Below are 23274 nucleotides of genomic sequence, written 5' to 3' on the forward strand. Positions count from 1 at the left end.
CCAATGTGGGTAAGCAAATGAGATATTTTCCAAGCATTTCCTTTTATCCATAGGAAATAGTCATTTTCCAAATACCTAGCTTTACCCATTGGAAACAAGCCTTTTCCAGCACTCCCTATTACCCGTTGGAAACAAGCCTTTTCCAGCACTTCCTATTACCCGCTGGAAATAGGCCATTTCCAGCGCTTCCTTTTACCCATAGGAAATAATCAGTTTATGGTACCTAGCTTCGCATGCTGGAAAATAGAATGCCCCAGCGCTCCCTTTTACCCATTGTAAATAGGCTGGTTCCAGCGCCTCTCTTTGCCTATTGGAAATAAAGGAAAACCCCCACCCTCTATAAATTAAGAGGCATTTGCTGAGCAAAATCAGTTTTCTCTTGGTGGCTGCAAGCTTCTCAGCAACCATGAGAACTCATCTTCCTTCCTCATTTCAGCCGCTGCAAGCGTTCCAGCGGCCATCCAAGCCATCAACCTTCATCCTTTGGCTGCTGCAAGCACCCCAGCAACCATCGAACCACTTTCCTTTCTCCCTTTTGGCTGCTGCAAGCATTCCAGCAACCATCCCAGCCATTCCTCAACCATCACAACCAAGATTTTCCTTCCTCCTCATACCCTTCCAAGCTATAGATACCATAGCCTTCAAGCCTCAAGCTTTTCCTCCCATCCTCCTCTTAAAACTCTTAAATCCCCATAGCCATAGCCATAGCCATAGCCACAAATAACAAATCATCAACACCCCAAACTCAAGCATATCCAACACCAAGCCAAGCACACGCATTCTCATTTGCTAAACTTGTGAATCTTTAGCTCCCACACTCCAAGCTCTCATGCCAAGCTAATATAATCTCAGATCTACATCAGCAAGTCATCTTCAACTTTTTGTCAAACTGCCGGAAACATCAACATCAAACACACAGCCGCTGGAAGAAGAACAGAGTACCCCCTGGGACATGCTTTTCCCTCGGGATGCTTTAGGCCTAGTCCTCGCTAACTCAGAAAAAGGGGCAACGAAGGCTTGATCCATCGCTCTATGGCGGTCCGAGAATCAACAAGCCCGAACGAGCCTTCCGACGGAAAAAGACCCCAACAATTGTATAAAATCATTTATAAACAAAAGTCCACTCACTAGGCATCTGAGCTAGCTTGACCCTTTGAGGGTCCCTCCTGCGGGTCTGACGATGCCCGAATACCTATTTAAGCCATTAAAATATTTAATTAATAAAAATTGCCCAACATAATTATTTAATCCAAAACCCTATTAGAATGGTCTGAAAAGACCCAAGACTCGATAAGCGATAAATTCCTCGAGATAGTCAACCCGAGCCCCCGTGGGGTCCACGACCTATAATTACCAATCCAAGAGTTCGTTCCTATAAGTTCAACATATTTTAATAACTATGCCCTACAAGTCTGGTCCAAATCGAACGGTCGGATTGCTCACGATCGTACGATCGGACGGTTATCCATTATTTAAACCTTAAATTATTGATTCAGAACATCCGGGGTTCCGATTCACGATTCGCGAAATCCTACACGATCCTAGGAGTGCCAAGATTAACATATATTAAATTGGAGACGATTCAACGGTTCGACTTTCTTTGATTGTTTTGGTCAAAATCATCCTTCCACGAGGTATTCCTCATTCGTGCTATGACCCTATCAATTACTAGAATACATTTAAACAACTTAACGTCTTTCCTCAAGTAATCTTTCACAAACTTATTCATACACTCCACGCATTGAGTAGTGCACATACCACCGAAAAACTTAGGCCTAAGGTGTGATTTCGCCCACGCATCTCGTTTTGTATACATCATTTGCAGCCATTCCTTTTGTTTATGTGTAGTAACTCTGTCCTTCAAAAACTTCCATTTCTTTTTAAACTCATTAACTGTAATTGGTTCCCAAAGATATGCTTGAAATAATTTTACCAATTCTTTATCCTTTAAGTTATTCTGTGCATTCCTTGCCACGTGCCATGAGCACAACCTATGATTGTACATAGGCAACACATACTCAATTGTTTTGTGCACATCGCCTCATCCCCATCCGTTAGTATTGATGTAGGCTTCTTGCCTTTCATGGAGGATATAAATGTCTCAAATAACTACTTTTATGTTTCAAAGGTCTCGTTAAGCTATATGGCACAACCAACACTCGCCTGGAGGTTGTTTGAACCAACAAATAACACTAGAGGAGGCTTGTCATACATATTGGTTTTGTATGTATTGTCAAATATGAGGACGTCTCCAGAGGCAACATAATCCAAAAGTGAAGTAGAGTCTCTCCAAATCAAGTTAGCAATCCTATTCTCCTTATCTACATTGAACTTACAAAAAAAATTCAAGATCCACTGACAGTTTCGCTTTCATGTAGGCGAGTGTAGCTTCAGTGTCACTGCCTAACAATATTTCCCTACGTAATGCATCCAACTTAAGGATCCAAGTCCTCCGCTCATGCATTGATGAACGCTTAAATCCTACACTATATGTGGCAATCCCTTTCACCATAGGTAGCCAAAATGGATCATTTACAATATTAAATGGGAGTGCTCTAGAGAAGAAAAAATGAAAAATCTTTCGACAAACTTCCTTTCTTTCTTCTTGTTTGTATACTGAATTTAATGTACTTTGCTGAGCTTCTAAAGTGACAAATCTATCCATTGGTCCTTTTGATTCAGGTTGTGCTCTAAGAGCCTCATCAACTGCAACACTCCTAGTACCAGGGATTCCATATTCTTCATCCAATGAAGTTTTTATACTTTGAGCCCCTCCTCATGGACCATCCCCAATCTCTCTAAGCATTTCTTTTTTCTTTCTTTTTTCAAGCTGAAAAGTTTTCAAAGTTGCGGCATACTCTTTTTTCACATGCTCAGGAACTTTCTTACATGGTTGCATACCATGATGAGTGTGACCCAAATGATGCTTAATTCTAGAAATTCCTCCACTGCATCTTTGATCACAAAATGTGCATCTCAAGTTTTTTTTTCCCCCTCTATCTCTTTTGCATACTACCACGCAGGATCTTTCGATTCATAGCTATAAAATAACACCATTAATATTTCTAAGATACAAGTACATGTACGTCAAATTTCTAAGATAACTAATGTATTGAAAGAAAAAAAATTGAAAAAAAATTATACGGAACTTCAAATTACAGTTGTGAAGAATTATAGAGAAAAATAAAATGGCTTACTTGCAGTCGAAAGATGAAGAGAATTCTTGAAATTGATGGAGATTATTCTGGTAAAGGTAAAAATAAGGGTTGTACTATATAATATATTTTTAATCCATGTGTTAATATATTAATTTAGAAAAAAAAAAAAAAAAAAAAAAAAAAAAAAAAAGGTAAGTAGAATAAAGCTACAGCCAGCGGGCTGGAGTTTATTAAAATAAAGGTAAGAAAAAAAAACACAGAAACTTGCGTTTTTTTTTTCTCAAAACACTCCAAGTGAAACGCCGTCGTTTCATTAATTTTTTTTTTTTAAAACACTTTAATCGAAACGACGTCGTTTCAATACAACAAACCTATGAAAAAAATCACGCGAGTCGTCTTCCTCGCAGAGTCGCAGCCAATTTGCAGACTCGCAAAATTTCTTCCGGTTCAGAAGTGTCCAGATCTGGCGCGCCTTGCTCCGCCTGGCCACGCCTTGCAACGCCTCCTCACGCCTTCCCCGGGCTAAACGTGCAACTCGCGAAACAGCCGACCGCCTCGCTCCGACGCGCTCGCCGACGCACGCGAAGGCATGCCTTTGAAAACACTGCTTGTGATATCAAAGCCGTCGTCATCAGCATCCTACAGCTACAAATTAGTGCCCTGGTTGAGCTGGGATGAGTGGCTTTTCGTAGACGAATCTCTCTTTTCGAATTCACCTGATTCTGTGGCCTCCGCTTTAAGAAGAGTAAGAGAACCGCAACTTTATCTGCTCTTTTTTCTTAGCCCGGAAGCAAATATTTTATTTTAGCATTATATCAGAAATTCCATGTGGATGCCTTGCTGTTCTGTTTATTTCTCTTTCTCGAAAAAAAAAAAAAAAACTCTCTGGCTGGCTCGCTATGAAATTCTTAGCATGTTGTTGAATATGATTGAATCTTTTTTATTTGCTCCTATAATTTTGTAAACAGTGGAGGAAGTTATTTTTTAAGTGGGTTCTGCTTTAAATTGAATTTTCTGGTGGTTTCTGGAAACGGTATTTATGTCTTTCATCTCTGACTTGTTGTTTAAAGATATCAGCATGGAGAAGCAGAGGTTGTCTTCCTGTTGTAATTGAAGTTACGGCATCGATTCTTGATATTCAGCAAAAAGATCCTCACTTTAGGTACCTTTTACTTCCAAATTCTCTAAGCATTTTTGGATCAACTTCTTATATCTTTCTCTTTTTCATCCCCGGTGAGGGGCAGGGGCAGGGGGGTACTTAATGCCAAATGTATTTGCTTTGTGGTTTCTGCTTGTAATTTTATCTCATTTATCGCTTTAAATTCCAACCGAAAATAATGTATTTGTCCTACTTTGGTAACAACTTCATGTATGTGTTTTGTGAATTATAGAAAGGACCAGTCAAATGATGCTTTGGATAATTGCAGAGCAGATCAATCAAGTGATGCTTCACTTTCAGACGAAATGCTGGCCATGTTATATTGTATGGCAATCATGAGGTGTGGTTCCTTCAATGTTTTGGTTCTTAAATCTCTCCATTCTTTTATCTAGTCCTTATCATATGGTGATATATGGATGAATGTGGTTAGTAGTACTACCATTGTAACCACAGTGCAATAATTTGTAGAAAAAGGTATTAGGGCTGCACGATAGATGTATTAGGGATGGACGATAGATGCATATGTTCTTATTATTGGTCATTTGGAAGAAAATCCTTGAGCATCCAAAATTCTTGTCAGGAATTTTTCTTGATATATGCATTCAGTGCTTATCTTCAATATAAGATTTCCTTCAAAATAGGTTCTTGTAACGTGCAGGATTTTTGTTATAAGTTCTATATCCTGTAACATTCCTGATATTTGTAATATATCAAGATAGTTTATTTGTGGATTGCCTCCTTTCAGGGTACACCCTTTAGGGTACCCAACAATTTTTTTTTTCAATGATCCAAACCGTCTATTTTTCAAGTCTTCATTCATAGATCATCCTTGCAAAAAATTAGACAAATTGAAAATCATTAAGGCATCTAATTGAGATGAACAAAATCAATGAACACAGTGCTTCAAGAAAGTACTTAAATTTCAATAATTTAATTGAATGGTCAAATGATATCGAATTCAAGTGATTTTTTGTAGAGATGATCTTTGAATGAAGATCTACAAAATAGACGGTTTGGATTAGTGAAATACAATGCGAAGTGGGCCCTACAAGGATGTCCCTCAAATAAGCTTACTTGAGGGATCCCTCAATGGAAGCTCTCTCTCTCTCTCTCTCTCTCTCTCTCACTCTCTCTCTCTCTGTATATATATATATATATATATATATATATATATATTTCACTCAATATTGCAGGGGTTAATGCTTAACTCACATTTGTTTTCACAATTGCTATCTTTTTCTAAAGGCTTGTGAATGGTGTTGTTGAGAAGACACGGAAGAAAACAGAGGTGTCAATTGCTGTGGCTGCTGATGCAATTGGCATTCCACGTACACTGATTGATATTCGTCATGGTGAGCAACTCCTACTTTTAATTTGCACATTTATCATTGGTTTGTTGATTAAGATTTTCGTAGTCTAGACTACTAGCCATGCCCATTCGACCAGAGCATACTCTTTGAAGTAATCTTTTGAACACTAATGATACCCTGGATTGATCTTTGATTTCTTTTCTCTTTTTTTCACTTGGTTATTGCTTTGATTTTTAGAGGGATCTCACCGTGAACTTCCCGCACTGGAGGTTGTTCGTAGTGCTTCAGTTAAGGTATGCAGCATGCTTGGTAATTCAAATTTTGTTCCTTCAGATTCTTCTAATGCTTTCTCTTTACGATTAGATTTTATGTCAAACACATCTAGTTTATTTTAATAAGCTTCCTACCAAAATTTCATTTGTGTTTGGATTAACTGCTTGTGGGTGCTGCACAGAATGGTTGTTTTGTTGAAAAGATTTCTGAGTTCTATTAAAAATTGTTACAACTGGCTTTGTTTTTCCATTCGACTGCAAGAAACAGTTTACAGAAGATATCATGTATTCACTTTTTTAACTTGTGGAAAATTCTAAACTATATGAGTCCCTAGTTTTATGAATGTAATAATAGGGTATTATTGTGAACAATTTATCATTTTTTGGAAAGGCACATGATGCCTCCACCACCCCCCCCCCCCCCCCCCCCCCCCAAAAAAAAAAAAAAAAAAAAAAACCTTTCCAAAAAACGAAGATATTCCTGACTTCATGAATCTCACCAAATATTACCAAGTTGTTTTTTAGGAGAAAAGTGGTCCTCTACACTTATCTTAATCCTTTATGGTTTGGAACATGGATAACTACTATGAAACTTGTCAGTGTATGAAATTTTAGATTGAACATGGCTCCACAACTGAAAGTTCATTTATTTCTCTCTATTATTGTGCTGCACAAACATGCATTTACCAATTATATTTGGAAACAAAGAATCAATTTAAATTTGGGACGTTAAGCTATATCCATGGTTCGTGTTTTTAGGCCCTTGATTGGTTGAAGTACTACTACTGGGAGCCTCAGAAGAAGGCAATTCCATTTCATGGTAATGAAACTGCTGACATCAGAACTGAGATAAGGTCGAAATTCCATGAATTGGCTTTCTGCTTAAGAGTTAAGAACACTCCTCCGTCGCTATCTTCAAAAGTCAAGGAAAAACGTGGTATGAAAAACTTATTTCTTCGAATTATGTTGATTATAGTGCCTAAAATCTTTGATCTATAGGATGTAATATTTTCCAATGATTTTACATAGAGTGCAATACGCCCTTGCACCTATGACATATAGAACCTTTCATGTTAATCTCAGCCAGATTTTTTAGGGATTATACTGTGTCATGTGTCATAATCCAACAATGAAATATATGCTTGTTGGAAACTTCTCAACATTTTATGTCTAGGGGATATTTCCTTTGTATCTGGCATGAGAACTTTGACACTCTTTTCTTTTGTCAAGGAGTAATCTAGGACTGTTTATTTGGAGTTATTTTCTGCAGATGGAAAAGCACAGTATATGAATGCCCTTAGAATTAGGAAGCTGTAATTTTCTAAATTCTTAAATTTATGTTTAGAGTATGTCTTTTTTCGCTACCTTATGGAGAATATTCTTTTTTTTTTTTTTAATGAAATGGAAATAGAAATTATCTTGGTATGTATTTCGGTCAGCAAACAATCTCGCAATCACATGGGAGTCAAAATTATGTTGTGTTATAAGAAAAAGGCATTTACACAGCTAAGCTTTGGTACAGAACTAATTGTCTACATGTATCATGCACACAATGTATACTTCAGACATATGGATATATTTCATATGTCAGGTTTTAGATTTGGTTACATATTTTATTTGAGTAATGCTGCACCTACATTTTTTATTTTTTTATTTTTTATTTCTATATATGAAAGCAACCACATGTCTGGCCACTGGATTAGCATTTACTGGGCACTTGCTACAGTGCAATGATGAAAATATCGGCCGATATCCCTATATATTGGCCAATATATCCCTTTTTTTAGGTGTCGATACAGATACAAGGGGGTAAGCCTATTTCTTCCTCCTTATCGGCGATATATCCCCATTAACCCCCGATATCCTCGATATTTACCGATATTTCCCGATACCAGACAAATTACCCAGAAATTTGTCTTCAGTTTTGAAAGTAATCATAGATCCCAGCCACTGAATCATTGTTAAACACCAAGCTCTAATACTTAGTAGCTTTTCCTTTCTACTCTTCTCAGTCATTGCGGCTATCTTTGGCTCATTCTCTCCTCTCTCTGGTTGCTCGGTTTCTTGTGTGTTTGATTTTATTTTTCACCTAATCTTCTATCTCTCATTTCCTTTATCATTAAGTCGTATTCTTGTAATATAATGTTGGGTTATGTATATGGGTTGGGTTGGGTTATGTTTGAATAATGTTGTCTTTGTTGTGCTAAGTCTAATTGTATTTATTTTCAAGATTTTCATCGTGCATTATATACACGTACATTTCATCATATGCACTTGGTATATTTTGAATTTTATTTGTTCAATACATTCATTGATAATGTGCTTAATATCTATGAAAGTTTCACTTCAAAATTCCATGTTTTTAAGCCAATATGTCTTTTTTGTCAATTTTCACCAATACCTAAAACGACATCGATATATCCCGGGAAATATCTGTAAATTGAAGGCCCGATAATATCTGTATCGCCAATATTTTCACCCTTGCTCCAGTGGGCATAAGTGATGTGCCTGGCAAGCCATGTAGGCTGTCGTGTCATGGAGAAATTCTGTAAAAGTAGGAGTTTTGTTTTAGTTGTTTAGTTTACAATGAACATTTATTATTGCATAATGCTTTTGATTGTTTCAAATTTGAATCTGTATATAGGTGGCAGAAGTAGTAAATGGCTTTGTGGGCGTAATAAGTTTTTCTCACTAATGGCTGGCGAGATACATTCATCAAAACCTAGACGTAAGATTTATCCCTAATTTTAGTAATTTAGTGGACTTAGGAGGTGGTAATCTGTTTTTGTTGTACACTAACATTTTGTTGGTTAGAGAGAGAGAGAGAGAGAGAGATTTCTTTATATTAAACGAAATCTGGCTGTAGTTCGGAAGTAATAAGGAAAGTTTGGTCAAATCATTGGATAAACAGCAAATCAGGTCTTGTACTAGTTGTTGGATTAGCTGAAAAGCATAAATCCTAACTCCACATACCCATAGATGCGTAAACCTGGTTGTCATTATATGTTAAAGTAGTCACAAATGCAACTATTGAGTTATAAACAATGTAAGTTTGGTTTGGGTTTTCCCATTTGTAATCTCAACAATGTAACCCCAAAACCGAACCGTCCCAGAACTCAACTTTACCAGAGATTTTCTGCCCCTAACCTGTTCAAAAACATTTCCAAACCCGACATTCAAGGGTGGAGTAGGTTTGGTCCTGCCAAAATCTGCTGTTGGCCATAGAAAAATAGTGTTTCTTATTATTTATTTATTTTTTAAATACTTCAAATATGGACATGTAGTCTATCCTAAAATTGAATCATGTATCTAGTTCTATTCCCCTCTTTCTTTTTCAAGTTGTGGATGACGTATGCCATATTTAAAACTCAGTTTCATGTTCCCTCTTGGCTATCTTTTCTGTAATTATCACATTAATGAGCTAAGAATTGGGCTCCTTTCCTTTGACTTCTGAATGTAGAGGACCTAGTCTTTCACTGTTACTGCCAATCATAATTAGAATGTTTGAAAGCATGTATTAAAGAAAGTCACTTTTCTTAAAGTATGCTCAGAGCCGTCTAAATCATGATTGGATGTCCAGTACTAAAGAACAGCAGTCAACATTTGAAAGAAAAATGGGGACGAGCTCAATCTGTGCTCTAATGTTTGAAGGATATGTCTTTTAATAATTGCATGTCATATTGGTATGATGGTATCAGTTTCAGAGAAAGTCGCTTTTTTTGGTAGTATATATTGACAGACATCTTAAGCATGATTGGATGTCCATTTGAAAGCAAATAGAGAGGATCTCAATCTGCCTGCTAACTTTTGAAGGATGTCTTTAAATACTTGGATGTTTTATATGTTGATTGAGGTGCTTTCTTTTCAGGTTCTAAGAAAGACCTTACCAAGATATTGAAAAGTCTTGTAGGGTTGTATGCTTCCTTCTCCTCAGAAGTTGTTTCTGTACTGTTGGAGATCTTGTTGAATGCTATAAATATCTCAGATTCCTCGAAGCTTCCAGTAAACACCCAAAATGGTCCGAGCCTACATATTTCATTGAATGAGTGGAAGCTTGTGATAACAAAATTTTCAAATAAGGAACCAGAGTTACTTCTGGCTCTCCTGAATGCAGCTCTTGATATGATCGAGACTCAAGAAGCAGTGCTATTTGAGACAGGTAATCACATGACCTGATTTTTCTATGAATTAGTTGCTCCGTATTTAGATATATACTGGTAAACTTATGGCGAGTCTGTGCATGAAATCTAATTATATTTACTTGGTTTCAACTGGACTGATTTTTAATACTGGACATGGGTCAGTGATCATAGTTGCTGCTTTTGTGAATTTGTTTAGGAGGGGTTTGCACATCATCAGACCATAGGGCAGAGATACTCCAAGTTGAACACCTCTCTTCTCTGTTTAAGTGGCTGGTTGGGAATTTTGAAGGATTAAAGCCTCATCTTGAAAAAGATTCTGCACCTGAGATCAAAGTTTCTGTAGGAGAAAAAACGATATCGAAAGCTATTCTGATGGAACTCCTACGTAAATGCCTTGTTCTATCAGCTTCTGCTAATAACCAGCTCATGGATTCTGCCGTCCATCTTGGACAACTGACAGGGGACAACTACCTATTGGGAAAACTGAACAAACTCTCTTCATTAGTTTCATCAAATTTGGATGTTACTGAAGAATATGATTCTCTTAAACATTCAACTAATGTATTTAAGAACGAAGACGAATCTATAAGTGAAGCAGCAAAGAAGCTAGAGATGATTAAACAGCGCAAAATGAAGAGCAAAGTAGTGAAGAGAACAGATGGTGATGCCAGAAATACTAACAGATGGGTTCTGCCAAAATCATGGAACCCGTGTCCAATTGGAATGTTGCCTCGAGCTGTTGGGTCTTCTGGTTGCCTTCCCGTTCTGGACTTTAATACTGTTCCAGAAAAGGTTTCTCAGTTACTAGGAAGAAAAGAGAACTGGGAATTGAACCAGTGTAGTGGCAAGAGAGAAGCTAGTTCCGATTTACAGCTACTAGATAACCGATGCGTTAAGAAGTTGAGGGAAACAGAGGATGGCTGTGTATCAGATATTGAGCGTGTTTTATCCACAGAAGATGTCAGTGGTCATCTCATGATAGGCGGGGTCTGGAAGAAAGTTGGGGAAGAAGAACTACTTGCCATAAAGTCTGCTGTAAGGATTTGGCCACACAAAAAAAAGCCTGCTGTAAGGATTGGGCCACACGAAAAAAAAGAGCCTGCTGTAAGGATATTAATTTAGTCACTGATTTATTCAAAGCTAGGGTAGGTCTAATTTTGGAAGCTTTTGTTAGCATCTATGCAGTTTTGATTTATAGTGGTGATAAATTAGCGACCGAAGCAGTTTTGATTTATATTTTGTAGTGCACTATGTGATTATCTGGGTTATAAAAGTTGTAGCCAGAGTAACATTAGCTGGCGGGTTCTTCTATTTTAGCACTCCACCAGAGATTTTTTTTATTTTTTTATAGACTCACCATGGTTTATTTTCACTAAGCCACTGGGTTCATTATGTTATTCAATTTTGTGTTCAATGATTTGATATCAGCCCGGACCATTTTTCAATCTTATTATTAATCGGGAAAAAACTTGGCTCCTTAAAATTGAGGAGCTCCTCTTTACAGTCAACATGGAAAAAACAAGAAGAAGAAAAAAAAGCACCCCACAAAATATTGTGAGCTAGGAAGACAATAAAAAATACCAAGATTCAGTCACACAACAAAGAATCAAAGGTAGGCATGACATACCTGCATCACCAGTCCATCTTCACCGTACTACCAAATCTACAGCACTTCAATCGTGCGGTAAAGGAAGGTACTGCAGGGGCGACCTGAGAACACATCGAGCACAATACACTGGCAATGCAGAACATTGTGTTAGTGTGAGGGTGCACGCATGTGATCCCAGTTCGCTCCTGCGGAACCCCTCTACCTCTTTAGCATTAGCATAATAGCTAGCCACACAACTTGGTATCCATGTCTTGCTTGTGAACATATTATATAGAACAACTTAATTGAGTACTTCACTCCATTGTACTACATAAATGGTACGAACTGGAAATTAGAATTTCTAGTACAAATCTTCTTTACTTAACCATATGTTTTTCTTTAGAAGAAACTATGTTTGACATAAATTGTACTACAATGTGGTACAGCTTGATTTTTTTTCAAAGCTGCTTTGTACTCTTCAATTGCAAGTCTGTCGTACAGTAGCTCTCTCTAATTGGATTAAGTTTTGTGGTACAATACTTTGCACATATTCTTCAAAATGCAATTAAGCCCTGGAGAATTGACTTTTTTTATTTTTTATTTTTTGCCAACCAAATATTCTGAATTATTCTAACCTATAGGAGGGGGATCGAATTTGAGTACAACATGACGTACACACTACCTTAACTAACTAGCTTAGGCCATCTCTAAATGAGGGTTAGGCCATCTCCAGTTATAGGGATAAATGTAGTCCAAGGCTAAATATTTAGCCCTCCAAAATAATAATTTTTTAAAGAATAATGCAGGGCTAAATTTTTCCATCTCCAGCCATGCAGGGCTATATTTTTTTTAGGGTCATTCATATTTTATTATTTTGAGAAAAACTATGGTACAACACTCATACATTCCACAACTATGTATTGTTTAATTTAATTAAACTACTATTTAGAGACAATATTTCATGATCAAGAATTTTTTAATATTTTTTTCAAACAACACTTGAAAACATTTAAAAAGGTGACCACATATATAAATAAATAAATAAAAAGGATGGGTTTCAATGGTCTGACCTCCAACGGTCATGACCAGTAATATTTTATAATTTTTTTACGAATTGAAAACATTTAAAAAGGTGACCACATTTAAAAATAAATAAATAAATGGTTGGGTTTCAATGGTCTGACCTCCAACGGTCATGACCAATAATTTTTTTATAAATTTTTCTTAAACAACACGAATTGAAAACATTTAAAAAGGCTTTTAAAAATATATTGATGACGTCAACACTTTTATTGTTGGCTATTGGATATGCATTTGCACGAGATGATTTGTGCTCTTATCCACACTTGATAATTTATCTTCTTAAAAAGCACATGTATGGGGCTCAAAAAATTTGGTCTAAACCAAAGCTGGGCTAAATGTGGCTCGGTTGGAGGGCTAAAGAGCCAAATGCGGCCCTCCAAATTTGGCAAAAATTTTGTTTAGCCCATGGTTGGAAATGGATTTTGCATTATTTTAGAGCTATATTTGGGATATAGCCCATGGTTAGAGATGGCCTTATATCCTCAAATATGGCCCAAAATCCCCAAAACTTATCTCCAAGAGTGGGCTACACAAACTGCTACAAAAAAAGGGAGGGCTACATAAAGGGCCAATTCCTAAAATGAGGCATGTGGCCCTTTGGCCAGCCCGAGCTAAATGATTGGATGATGCCCAGCTGACATCACCTAGTTGTTATGTGACGTCAAGTAGGTTTTTTTTTTTAAATCCGAAAAAATGATTTTTTTAAATATATTTAAATTCTATAAAATTCCTAACTCTTTTGTATAAATACCTACCTCATTCTTACATAATTTCTCACAACATCTTCATCATTTTATATATTATCCATCTTCAATTTCATCCTTTTACATAATTTCTCACAATCTCTTCTTTCTTTTACAAATTATCCTTCATCTTTTTTCATTTAAATTAATTTTTAAGTTTTTTTTAGAACAAGAAAAAATCTAATCATAAATTTATAGGGCTAATCACGTGCCAACAGGTGGATATAAAAAATCATATCCCAAAATATTTTTCTCTTTTAAAATGTATTTTAAATATGATATAAATAGTAGTTTAATTAAATTAACTAATAAATTTACATAATATACTAAAAATTATTAAAATATTAAATTTAGCCCTTTACTGCTAAAAACGATTAAAATGTAGCCTAAACTGACACTATTTCTTATAAAATTATTTTTTAAGGAGCTAAATGTAGGAGTTAAATATAGCCCTCCCCACCTAGAGCCTTAACCCACATATCCTGATTATTGTGTTTCTTCACCCATACAATCTTTATTGCTTTAAACCAAAATAAAAAATATAAATAAAAAAACTAATAACCCAAGATAAAACCATGTAGAAACCAACATGTGGGAAAATTCCTTGGGGTGACATTGTTAAGAATTCTTTTTCTAAGTGACAAAATTGCACGTAGACAACCATTCCTCTCTCGCGGTACGAACAAATAGCTTCGGTGCTTTTGTTATTTATTTGCTGGTTAGAATTTGCGAGTTCTGTAATCTCATTTGTTCTCCTAGAAATTAAATTTGGGTTTGAGAAGTAAGTGATTGAATTTAGACTCTGGGTTTTGGGTTTAAGCTAAAAGAAGCGATTTTATGTGTTACCCTTTGATTTCTTCTTCTTCTTCTCTCCGTCTCCAAATAGAAGCGACTGTGCAGTTCTTGTATGTGTTACCGCTTATAAATTTTTATTTGGGAAAGTTATGTATGCAAATGAAAATGGTCCTGTTTTTCAAATTCATTTGTTTTTGTATTTGGGAAAACTGTGTATGCCATGAACTGATGCTTGGAACAAATTCATTTGCTTTTGTATTTCATAGGGCGGCTGTGGCAAAATGGGGGAAGGGGGAAATGCAGTTCAAGATTCAGCAGTCCAAACGACATCGTTGGAGAACATTGAGGCCTTGCTGGAGGTAACCCAACTCCCTTTTCCAAAAGTTAATCCTCTTTTCGAAAGTACCCTCTTGTATTGAATGAAAGGATTCAACATATGTGATAAATTGTGTTTTGTACAATGAGATGTTTATTTGAAATTCATATCCTGCTTTCATGAAATAAATTGTAGTTGGAGATGATCTTTTTGTGTTTGGCAGGCTGCTAGATATGATGACATGGATGATACTGTAAGCTTAGCATCTGCTGGTGTTTCTCTCGATTCTAAGGATTCTCAGGGCCGAACAGGTTATAATTTTCGTTGTTTTATAAAGAGTGCTGCTATTTCCACCCACCTGTCTTATTTTTCCACCCACCTTATCTTCCATCCCCGTTTTACAGTTTTTTTTTTTTGTTATATAAATTTGACATGTGCTAAAAGTGGTAGATATTTTTCTTGTGGCTCATGGTTTTCTCCTCTCTTATTAAAATGTGAAATTTTTTATTACTTGTTAAGGAATTTATTTGGATTATTAAAGCAATTATAGATTACGCATGAGATGACACTTTGTTGTACCAAGTTGTTCTCTCAACATGCAGAGGTTTTATTTGTTTGCTGCTTTCCTGTGCATAATCACTTGTGAATTTGTTGAAACTTGGACAGCATCTCCTCAACCTCTTATAGTAGTTGGTCTCAATAACGTAGATACCAGGACAACCAGAGCAATAATTTTTCATGAATTTGCTTATTGAAAATCTGAAAGATATTTATTTGGTTGTCAAATTTGAAATTCAGTAGGTAAGGTTCACTTCTATGTGGTCTCAGAGGTTGATGATATTGATATTTGATCTGTGAAGCTTGTGAATGAAAGTAGAGAGGTTGAGGAGATGCAAGGGTGATTTTGGCGGGATAGAGATCTGAAAACCTAATTCTTCTTGGAAGTGAGGAATTAGGTTTTCATTTCCTTGAGAAATAGTTAGGTGTTAGGATAATGCATTGAAGCTGTTAGTTATTTCATTAATTCAGTTTAATATTGACAAATCATTTTGACCTCCTTAAAGTGTTTAAATTGGCATACCTTGTATTGCTCCAACTTATGATAGCATCCCATTTCCAAACTATTTTCAACAATTACTAAATCATGCTGTTAGTAGTAATGGGAAGGTCAGTCAAATGGGGGTGACATACATTTGAGGATGGTGAGGAGTGGATTTGTGGGAGAGGGTTCATTCCTGGGCATCTCCTTTGGGTCATCGGTGTAATCAGAGTTTAAGGAGAGCTATCTTCTGTTTTTTTTTTTTCCAGATTGGAATGCTATTGTTTCTTATAGCCCTTTGTTGATTTCTTGGGTAAATTTTGAAGTGTCTTCAGTGTAGGTAGATGTTGGTTTTGGGTTTCTTTTTCTCCTTTAGAGTGTCAACAAGATGTCCTCTGTATTGTGTAATTTTCTTTTAATAAAGTCTTGTCCCTTTACTCTCTCTCTCTCTCTCCCTCTCTCTCTCTCTTTGGGTTTCTTTTTCTCCTTTAGAGTGTCGACAAGATGTCCTCTGTATTGTGTAATTTTCTTTTAATAAAGTCTTGTCCCTTTGCTCTCTCTCTCTCTCTCTCTCTCTCTCTCTCAAAATTTCAAAAGACAAGACATATGCAACAAGGTAATGAGTATGACTACTGTAATGCCTCTTGAACAATCGATTCCAGATTCTGAGGACAACTCATAAAGGTTGAGATTTTCTCTTCAGAGTATTTGGATGGGAGAGTTTGATTGGGTTTGGGGTAAAGATGTTGTTTTGATTGTTCAAATCCTATCTTTTTTAGACAGAAAAAAATCCTTCCTATCTTTAAAATTTAATCATTTTGAAATTCCTTGTGACTTTTAGATTTCCTCATTATCCCTATTGTAGAGCGAATGCATTTCAAATGGACTATTGAAGAGAATTTAAAGTGTTTTTGATCCCATGAAAAGTTTAGTCAATATTGTTGATATGAAGGAACAGAATCCTGTGTTGGTTGCTTGGATGGGCAATACGTTTGGATGCTGCTCTGCAAGGTTTCACTAAAATACACCTGGAATATCAACCTCTGGGGTTCTAGTGAAATGATGCTTCTTCGCATGGTTTTGCTTGAAAATATTGTGTTTTAGTTAAATATTACGTGAAATTGGATTCGCAAAGGGATAGATCCAGCTAGAATAGAAGAGGCGGCATTGTAAGGCAACTTGCTGGTGCAATGCCGCATTTGGCATAGGATGTGGCCTTCAGTTGCCTCTTCTTTATTTATCTTTACAGATCCCAGCATGTTTGGTTCCTCATCATTTCTTCCCCTGTTTCATCGGCATTTCAACTAGCATTTGACATTGCATATTCAGTTTTAGTTTTTTTTTGGAAGAGTGGCATACTTTTGGGTTCAGCCGAGATTTTATAAATTGGGGGTTAAACCTGAACATTTGTTTTTTGACATTTGGCAATAAAAGTAACTCGCAGTCCTAGATCAAGACTAGGTTTAACTTTGTTACATATAAAACAAACTTAGCTTAAGGATCCCAACCCAACCAAAAAAAGGTCTGAGGCGTGATCGTTAGTGATGCCATCCCAATAAATAAGCCTATGCAAAGTGCTGTATGAATGGGATGGGAAAAAGTGCCAAAAAGAAGGGGAGAAGGATTGCATCCAAGCAAACCACCCTGACCCTCACCCCGCATCCCCAACCCCCAACTGCTTAATTTCGCTTTCTAGCTCCCATTAATAATTAAATTCTAATTAATTAATTAATTAATTTTTGAAATACTTTATGTATATATCATGGGCTGAGCTACTTTTGTAGTGTGTAACTGATAAACTATTTTTTTCACCAAGTTAACAGATTCTATTATTTCCTTGTTTCTAAATTGGTTGAAACACTTGACCAAAAAAAAAATTGGTTGAAACACCCGACCAGAATGAAACTTCATTCCTTGTCAGGAATTAATAGCATAACAGACTTCAGAAGTTGATGGTTAATGATTATGCATGGCTTGAATCAATGTTATTTATTCCCATATGTCATGCTGCTACTTTTATGGTTTAAGTGAGAAATTCTTATTTCTAAGGTTTATTTTTCTGCCAATGATCTTCTCTTAGTTCTTGGTCAATGGTTTTTTCCCCCCAATTAAACCACAAACAATATGTAGGTATGATGTTCATACATAAGAGAAGATATTTAGTTATCTTATGCATACACAATCACATACATAGAAATGAGAGTTTCTTCTGAGTTGAATTTCAAGACGTAGATGGGGATATTGATGTTATGCATTTTTCTTGATTGTTATATTATACCAAGTGATAGTGAAACTTTTATTCACGCTGAACAACTTAACAAGCTTGTGTAACTGTGTTTGACCGAGGTACTGTGACATTTGATTGCAGCTCTACATATGGCTTCTGCTAATGGACATCTTGACATTGTGGAGTATCTTATCAGTAGAGGAGTGGTGAGGTCTTTTAAGTCAATATCTAACATTTTTTTCCTCCTTTTCAAAAAAAATAATATAACAGTCTTTTAGTTAGAAATTGTGTTTTGTTTTCTCTCAAAAAAGATTGTAAAGGAAATCTGTAAGTATCAATCTCATGTTAGAATATAAAGTCAATAGATTTAGGATTGATAAAAGGATTTATCAATTGGGTTTTGGTCCCTATTGTAGAGCTAATGCATTGCAAATGGGTTTTGGATGTGGAGCTTAGATGAATGTCGGATTGGAAGTTAGTGGGAGGAAAGAAAATTGAGGGGTTTGAAGGGAAGGTTGTGCGGGGAATTTTATAGAAGCTAAGTGCTGTTCAGAGAGAACCCAAACACTCACAGAGGAGAGAAGAAAATGGTGATTTTCTCACAAGCTATGGCCGCCACCACAATAGCTTGGGGACTGCTGGAGTGATGGGCACAATGGCATTGGAAAAGAAATTACTTTTTTTTTTAATTAAAATTTTTCTTTAATTGTTATTAATTAGTAATTGGTGAATTTAAATATATGTAATATATAAGTTAACTATGGTTAGACTTTAGGACACATTGCAGCCTTAGACTATGGTGGTGATGCTACACCTTTGGGTTAAAGTGGTGAACAAAAATGATCTCTATTGTTAAATTGTTAAGCAGATGACTCATTGGTTGACTATAAGGGTATTACATTGAAATACCAACTAGTTTTTTTTCCATATTAAAATTCGCATCTTATAAACGGAGCAACTACTTTAACTGGTATGAAGCACTTTAATGTCTTTTACTCAACAAAAAGGCTTATCGGTTAAGGTTATGATTGTTCTTTGTTTTTTTTATTTTGAAGCTTAAATTTTAATTATGTTATTTGCATTGTGATATCTGGCAAAAGATTGCTTGCATGTTCTCTGTTCTCAACTTGTGATATGTTATTATGATAAATTATAATAATTTTGTGCTTCTTTGCATAAGGATCTTAATGCTACAAATGAGGAGATGAATACACCTCTACATTGGGCTTGCCTGAATGGACATGTTGAGGTGAATATTTTGTTTGTTTTGGCACAGTGTTATTAACTCATTCTACTTTTTGTCTAACGTTTTTGCCTTTGCAGGTGGTTAAGAAATTGATCTTTGCAGGAGCTAATCTTAGTGTACTAAACAGGTACGCATTCGAACATGTTAACTAACGCCTGACTTTCTTTAACATATAAGATTTGCACACCTCTTATTATAAGAATGATTGTGGCACTGGTTGTCTTCAGCTATGAGAGGACTCCAATTGATGAAGCTGTGACCAGGGGAAAGATGGATGTTCTTGATGCCATTAATGCAGCAGCTGCCCAAGTAGAGCTGACTGGCGTCAGCGTGTCCTAATGTATTGAGTACCTAACGACAATTGGGAGCCATGACAAAATTTATAGATGTTATCTTCTTGTAGATTGCAAAGTTTAGATATGAAACTTTTGGTAATAGCTATAGAGGATTGCAACTGTTTGCTAAACTAGTGTGATGCTAATCAGTCTCCATATCTCAAATTTTAATGTGCAGCGCTTCAGTGAGGTCAAAAAAGAAATGTTGTGTTGTCTATGCCATTGGAAATAATCTGCAGGAATATGTTTCGAACGCACATCTGGATCCCGTGGTTTGGCGTAAACTAGAAAATGTTAATGTTAACCAAAGTTGTTTTCAATTTTAAGGTTGGTGTAGCTTTATTTCTTGTGCATCTTTGCAAACCTACCAAGAGGAAACGATATAAGCAGGATTTGATGAGCTCTTATTGATGCTAGTGGGGGATAGAGAAAATGGTCCCCAAATTTCTCAGCCTTCCTAAAACCAGACAGATGATGGTGTTCAAGAGATTAAGGAGCTAATGAAATCAACAGATAAAGTAAAAAATAACGTTCTTAAGAGCAGTTACGAATGCACCCTTGGTTCTATGTTTTAAAAAAAAACAAACATTCTTAGGTCAACTTCTTGCCTTGACATAAATCACTAGATCTTGAATACATTTCTAATCCCCACAACCAATGGAAACTGCAACTTTGGAAATGTGAGAGGATTCATTGATAATGCCTTTCTTTGAATAGTCACATTTTCACATAAAAGTCAAATTTAATTTGTCTAAGAGCATCCATAATGGGCTTCTTAAAATCATCTCCTTGGGCAAATTTTAGGGAGCAATTGGAAAAATACAACTCCAACCATGCTCCCTAGCCACCTCCTAAAATAGAGAGACCTCAAGGAGCTTCTAAATCTGAGGAGAGAAAAGACTTCTAATGACTCCCTAAAATTTAATGCTCAATTATTTTATTAGTAGTTTAACCATTTATTTAATGCCAACTATTTTTTTGTTTTTGCTTTTGTGTCTATACTTTATTCAAAAATTGAACTTAAAAAATATGGTTGAAGTTGAAGTTTTATAGAGAGCTCATAAAATAGCTTTAATGTTTTTAGCTAAATTTTAACTAAAAAATAGAGAGCATGATTGTGGATGTTCTAAGAGCATCCACAGTGGGGGGGTGTATGTTAAATATACACCCCGAGTCATCGGAATCGTCTCCAATGGTGAGATGTAAATGTATGTAAATATACATCACCACCATGGGGATGTAAAATAAAATGTATATTTACATCCATTTTTACATCTCTTGCAAGCGGGACCCACCCGAGAAAAGAGAACAAAAATGAAGAAAAGTCAATATAAAAGGCTGGGACCCATGGCTACACCCCCGAATTTACACCTCCCCACTAGAGCAAAAAACATATTTACACCCCCCTCCCCCCCCGAGGTGTAAAGGGGATGTAAAAGTGGCTTTACACCCCCGAATTTACACCCCCCCACTGTGGATGCTCTAAGCTTCATGATGTACAATTACAGTGTGTTTGGATGAGGGAAATAAACTTGGGATTTTGATAGAAGTCAGAATTTCTAAATTAACATGAACCAATTCCCGTGTTTGGACTAAAAATATAAATTTAGAAATTCCGCATGGGAAAAATCATGGAATTTAGAGGCCATAAATCCCAACTTTAAATTCTATCTAAAAGTTGTCATTTCTCAAATTCCAAGAGAAATTGAGTTTTTGAAAAAGATAAGTTTACAAATAAAGGTTAAATTCCGTATTTTAAATCCGTCACCCAAACAAGAAACTTTACAAATTTTAGAATATTAATTTCCGTCATTTAAATTCCGTCATTTATAAATTCCTTTGTACTTTTAAATTTCCTCATCCAAACACGCCAGTGAAAGAAAAAGGAAGCATCACCAAGGAGAATCATAATGTCTCATTGGACAATGGGATAAAACAAAACAAAAATATAGAAAGAAAAAAAAAAGCCAAAAAAAATCAAATGTCAATGGGCTTTGGTAATAAAAGAAAAGAAAACAAAAGGGTTGTTCATCAGAACGGTATGCCACTAAAAGAGTATCAATACCATCAAAATGATCATAAAAGGAAATTCAATATTAGTGCTCAAAACCTACTTTTCCTTGTGCTTTTTTCTTTTTTGTTTCTTTTTTCTCCTAGCTTTTCAGACTAATAAGAAATATTTAAATATTTAAATGTTGTACCAAGCCTGGAATCCAGGAAAAAAAGGTGTGTAGGATTCTTCATTCCAAAGATGAAAATTGTGAGGTGAAGCAACATAAATTATATATATTCTTCTTTCCAATAGTTCATTGTATTATTGATGCTTTCCAAATTTTCATATAGAATGTTGCCATTTTCTTTTCCATAGTATTTCAAGGCAATCAAATATTCTTGAATGTGAAACTTTTAACATAATTGGAAGCAATATGCCCGCGCAAAATTAAGTGCTCTGAATCACTGCCACTCTCTTTAAAAGGAATAAAATGAAATTCAATTAGCTCCTTTTTTTTTTGGTCAGGTTCAAATAGGTTTTTTTTTTTTTTTTAAATACAAACGATAGTCTAAACTAAAAGCATGGTGCAAGTGATGTCATTGTACTGGGTCCCCGAAATTTTTTTACTTTATATTATATATATATTAATATTATAAAAACTGTATGTATACTCCAGCATGCAGCCGTATTTAGTGGAGTTTGTTTTTAATGCATATCCCTTGATACAAGGCCCAAGTTCGAGTCTCAGTTATATATCACACCCAAATAAATAAATAAAAGTACTTTCTTCTACTAAAAAACAAAACCCAAAAAAAAAAAAAATTTATGCCTTCTTCTTTCTCTTGAACTCTTATGTTTTTACAAAACATATTAATATTTAAATTTCTCAAATGAAAACATTAAAAAATTTATGAATTTGATTTGTGATTGTTATTACATTCTAACTGATGATGAATTTTAGTTATAAAAACAATTGTTTTATGACATTAAGTCATGACAATTTTTATTTTTTTTTAGTATTTTAATATTAGATTATGTGAGGGCTTGAGTTTAAGTTCCGCATAGGACCCTCCAAATCTCAAGACTGGCCTACAAGGGGTAGGGGGTTTCTCACACACTACCACAACAGTGTCATGGATGTTCGAACCTGGAACTACTGGTCTGCAAATTAAGACCCTTTTCCACCCGTTGGTCGATTAGCTCACTTTTATTTAATGAAATTACATTAGTTTACGTAGTTTTTCTCTATATTTCTAAAAGTTTGTCAACTTCAACTCATCACGACAAATTTGAAAATAATATTTAACGGTATCCAATCAAAAACTGAATCTCAAACCTTCTTTGGTATCATTCAAAGGTCGATAAACCTAGAATATTTTTTTGTTACAATAAACTGAAAATTAGAAAGTCTAAAAATAAATATTATTTCTTGGTCGGTTGAAAATAAAGTATTATTTTCCTATAAAATTTCACCATCCTCCCTTCTAGCTCAAGATTGCATATCTTCTTGTAGAAAATAAAAGCTAGCTTTCCAGGACAAGGAAAAACAAAAAATTCCTTTCAATGCCAATCAAAAACGTCAAAATAATATTTAGAGCTAAACCTACAATGTAAAACTCCAAAAAAGTACTATGGAACTTTAAAATTAACAATTCCATCTACAAGAAATAATACTGTGTCCTTGTAATTTTTTAATTGCAATGTGATTTGGATTGGTTTTCACTTTTTTTTCTTTTTTTTTTCTTTTGCACAACAACAATGGCGCAGGATCAACGAAAGAAATTAGTGAAGGTAAGAGATAAAACACCAAAAATATTCTGATCACAACCAGTTTCATCCATTTTTCTAAAACCCTAATATGCATGAGT

The 23274-nt window shown here is 35.5% G+C and overlaps 2 protein-coding genes across 8 annotated transcripts; both read left to right on the top strand.

Moving 5' to 3' along the window:
* The first annotated feature begins 3538 nt into the window (after positions 1 to 3538).
* Positions 3539 to 11352, top strand: LOC110744917 (uncharacterized). Of its 5 annotated transcripts, none has more exons than XM_088252020.1 (9): positions 3539 to 3903; positions 4229 to 4320; positions 4550 to 4657; positions 5563 to 5669; positions 5865 to 5920; positions 6659 to 6836; positions 8544 to 8627; positions 9768 to 10058; positions 10238 to 11352. In XM_088252020.1, exons 1-9 carry the CDS (start codon positions 3748 to 3750, stop codon positions 11161 to 11163), a joined length of 1998 nt encoding a protein of 665 aa, XP_088108146.1. In that variant the 5' UTR covers positions 3539 to 3747; the 3' UTR covers positions 11164 to 11352. The 5 variants fall into 5 exon arrangements, with proteins under 5 accessions (XP_088108146.1, XP_088108147.1, XP_021800643.2 ...); XM_088252021.1 differs by having other exon boundaries at positions 4586 to 4657; XM_088252022.1 differs by having other exon boundaries at positions 3766 to 3903; positions 4236 to 4320.
* Positions 11353 to 13990: 2638 nt separating this feature from the next.
* Positions 13991 to 19578, top strand: LOC110768458 (ankyrin repeat family protein). Of its 3 annotated transcripts, none has more exons than XM_088252748.1 (7): positions 13991 to 14131; positions 14517 to 14609; positions 14790 to 14877; positions 17974 to 18038; positions 19013 to 19081; positions 19156 to 19205; positions 19306 to 19578. In XM_088252748.1, exons 2-7 carry the CDS (start codon positions 14532 to 14534, stop codon positions 19415 to 19417), a joined length of 462 nt encoding a protein of 153 aa, XP_088108874.1. In that variant the 5' UTR covers positions 13991 to 14131; positions 14517 to 14531; the 3' UTR covers positions 19418 to 19578. The 3 variants fall into 3 exon arrangements, with proteins under 3 accessions (XP_088108874.1, XP_088108873.1, XP_088108875.1); XM_088252747.1 differs by lacking the exon at positions 13991 to 14131 and adding an exon at positions 14195 to 14360; XM_088252749.1 differs by lacking the exon at positions 13991 to 14131 and adding an exon at positions 14218 to 14236.
* The last annotated feature ends 3696 nt before the right edge of the window (positions 19579 to 23274 follow it).

This window comes from Prunus avium, chromosome 4 (assembly GCF_965620075.1).
Source record: "Prunus avium chromosome 4, drPruAviu1.hap1.1, whole genome shotgun sequence".
NCBI lineage: Eukaryota > Viridiplantae > Streptophyta > Magnoliopsida > Rosales > Rosaceae > Prunus > Prunus avium.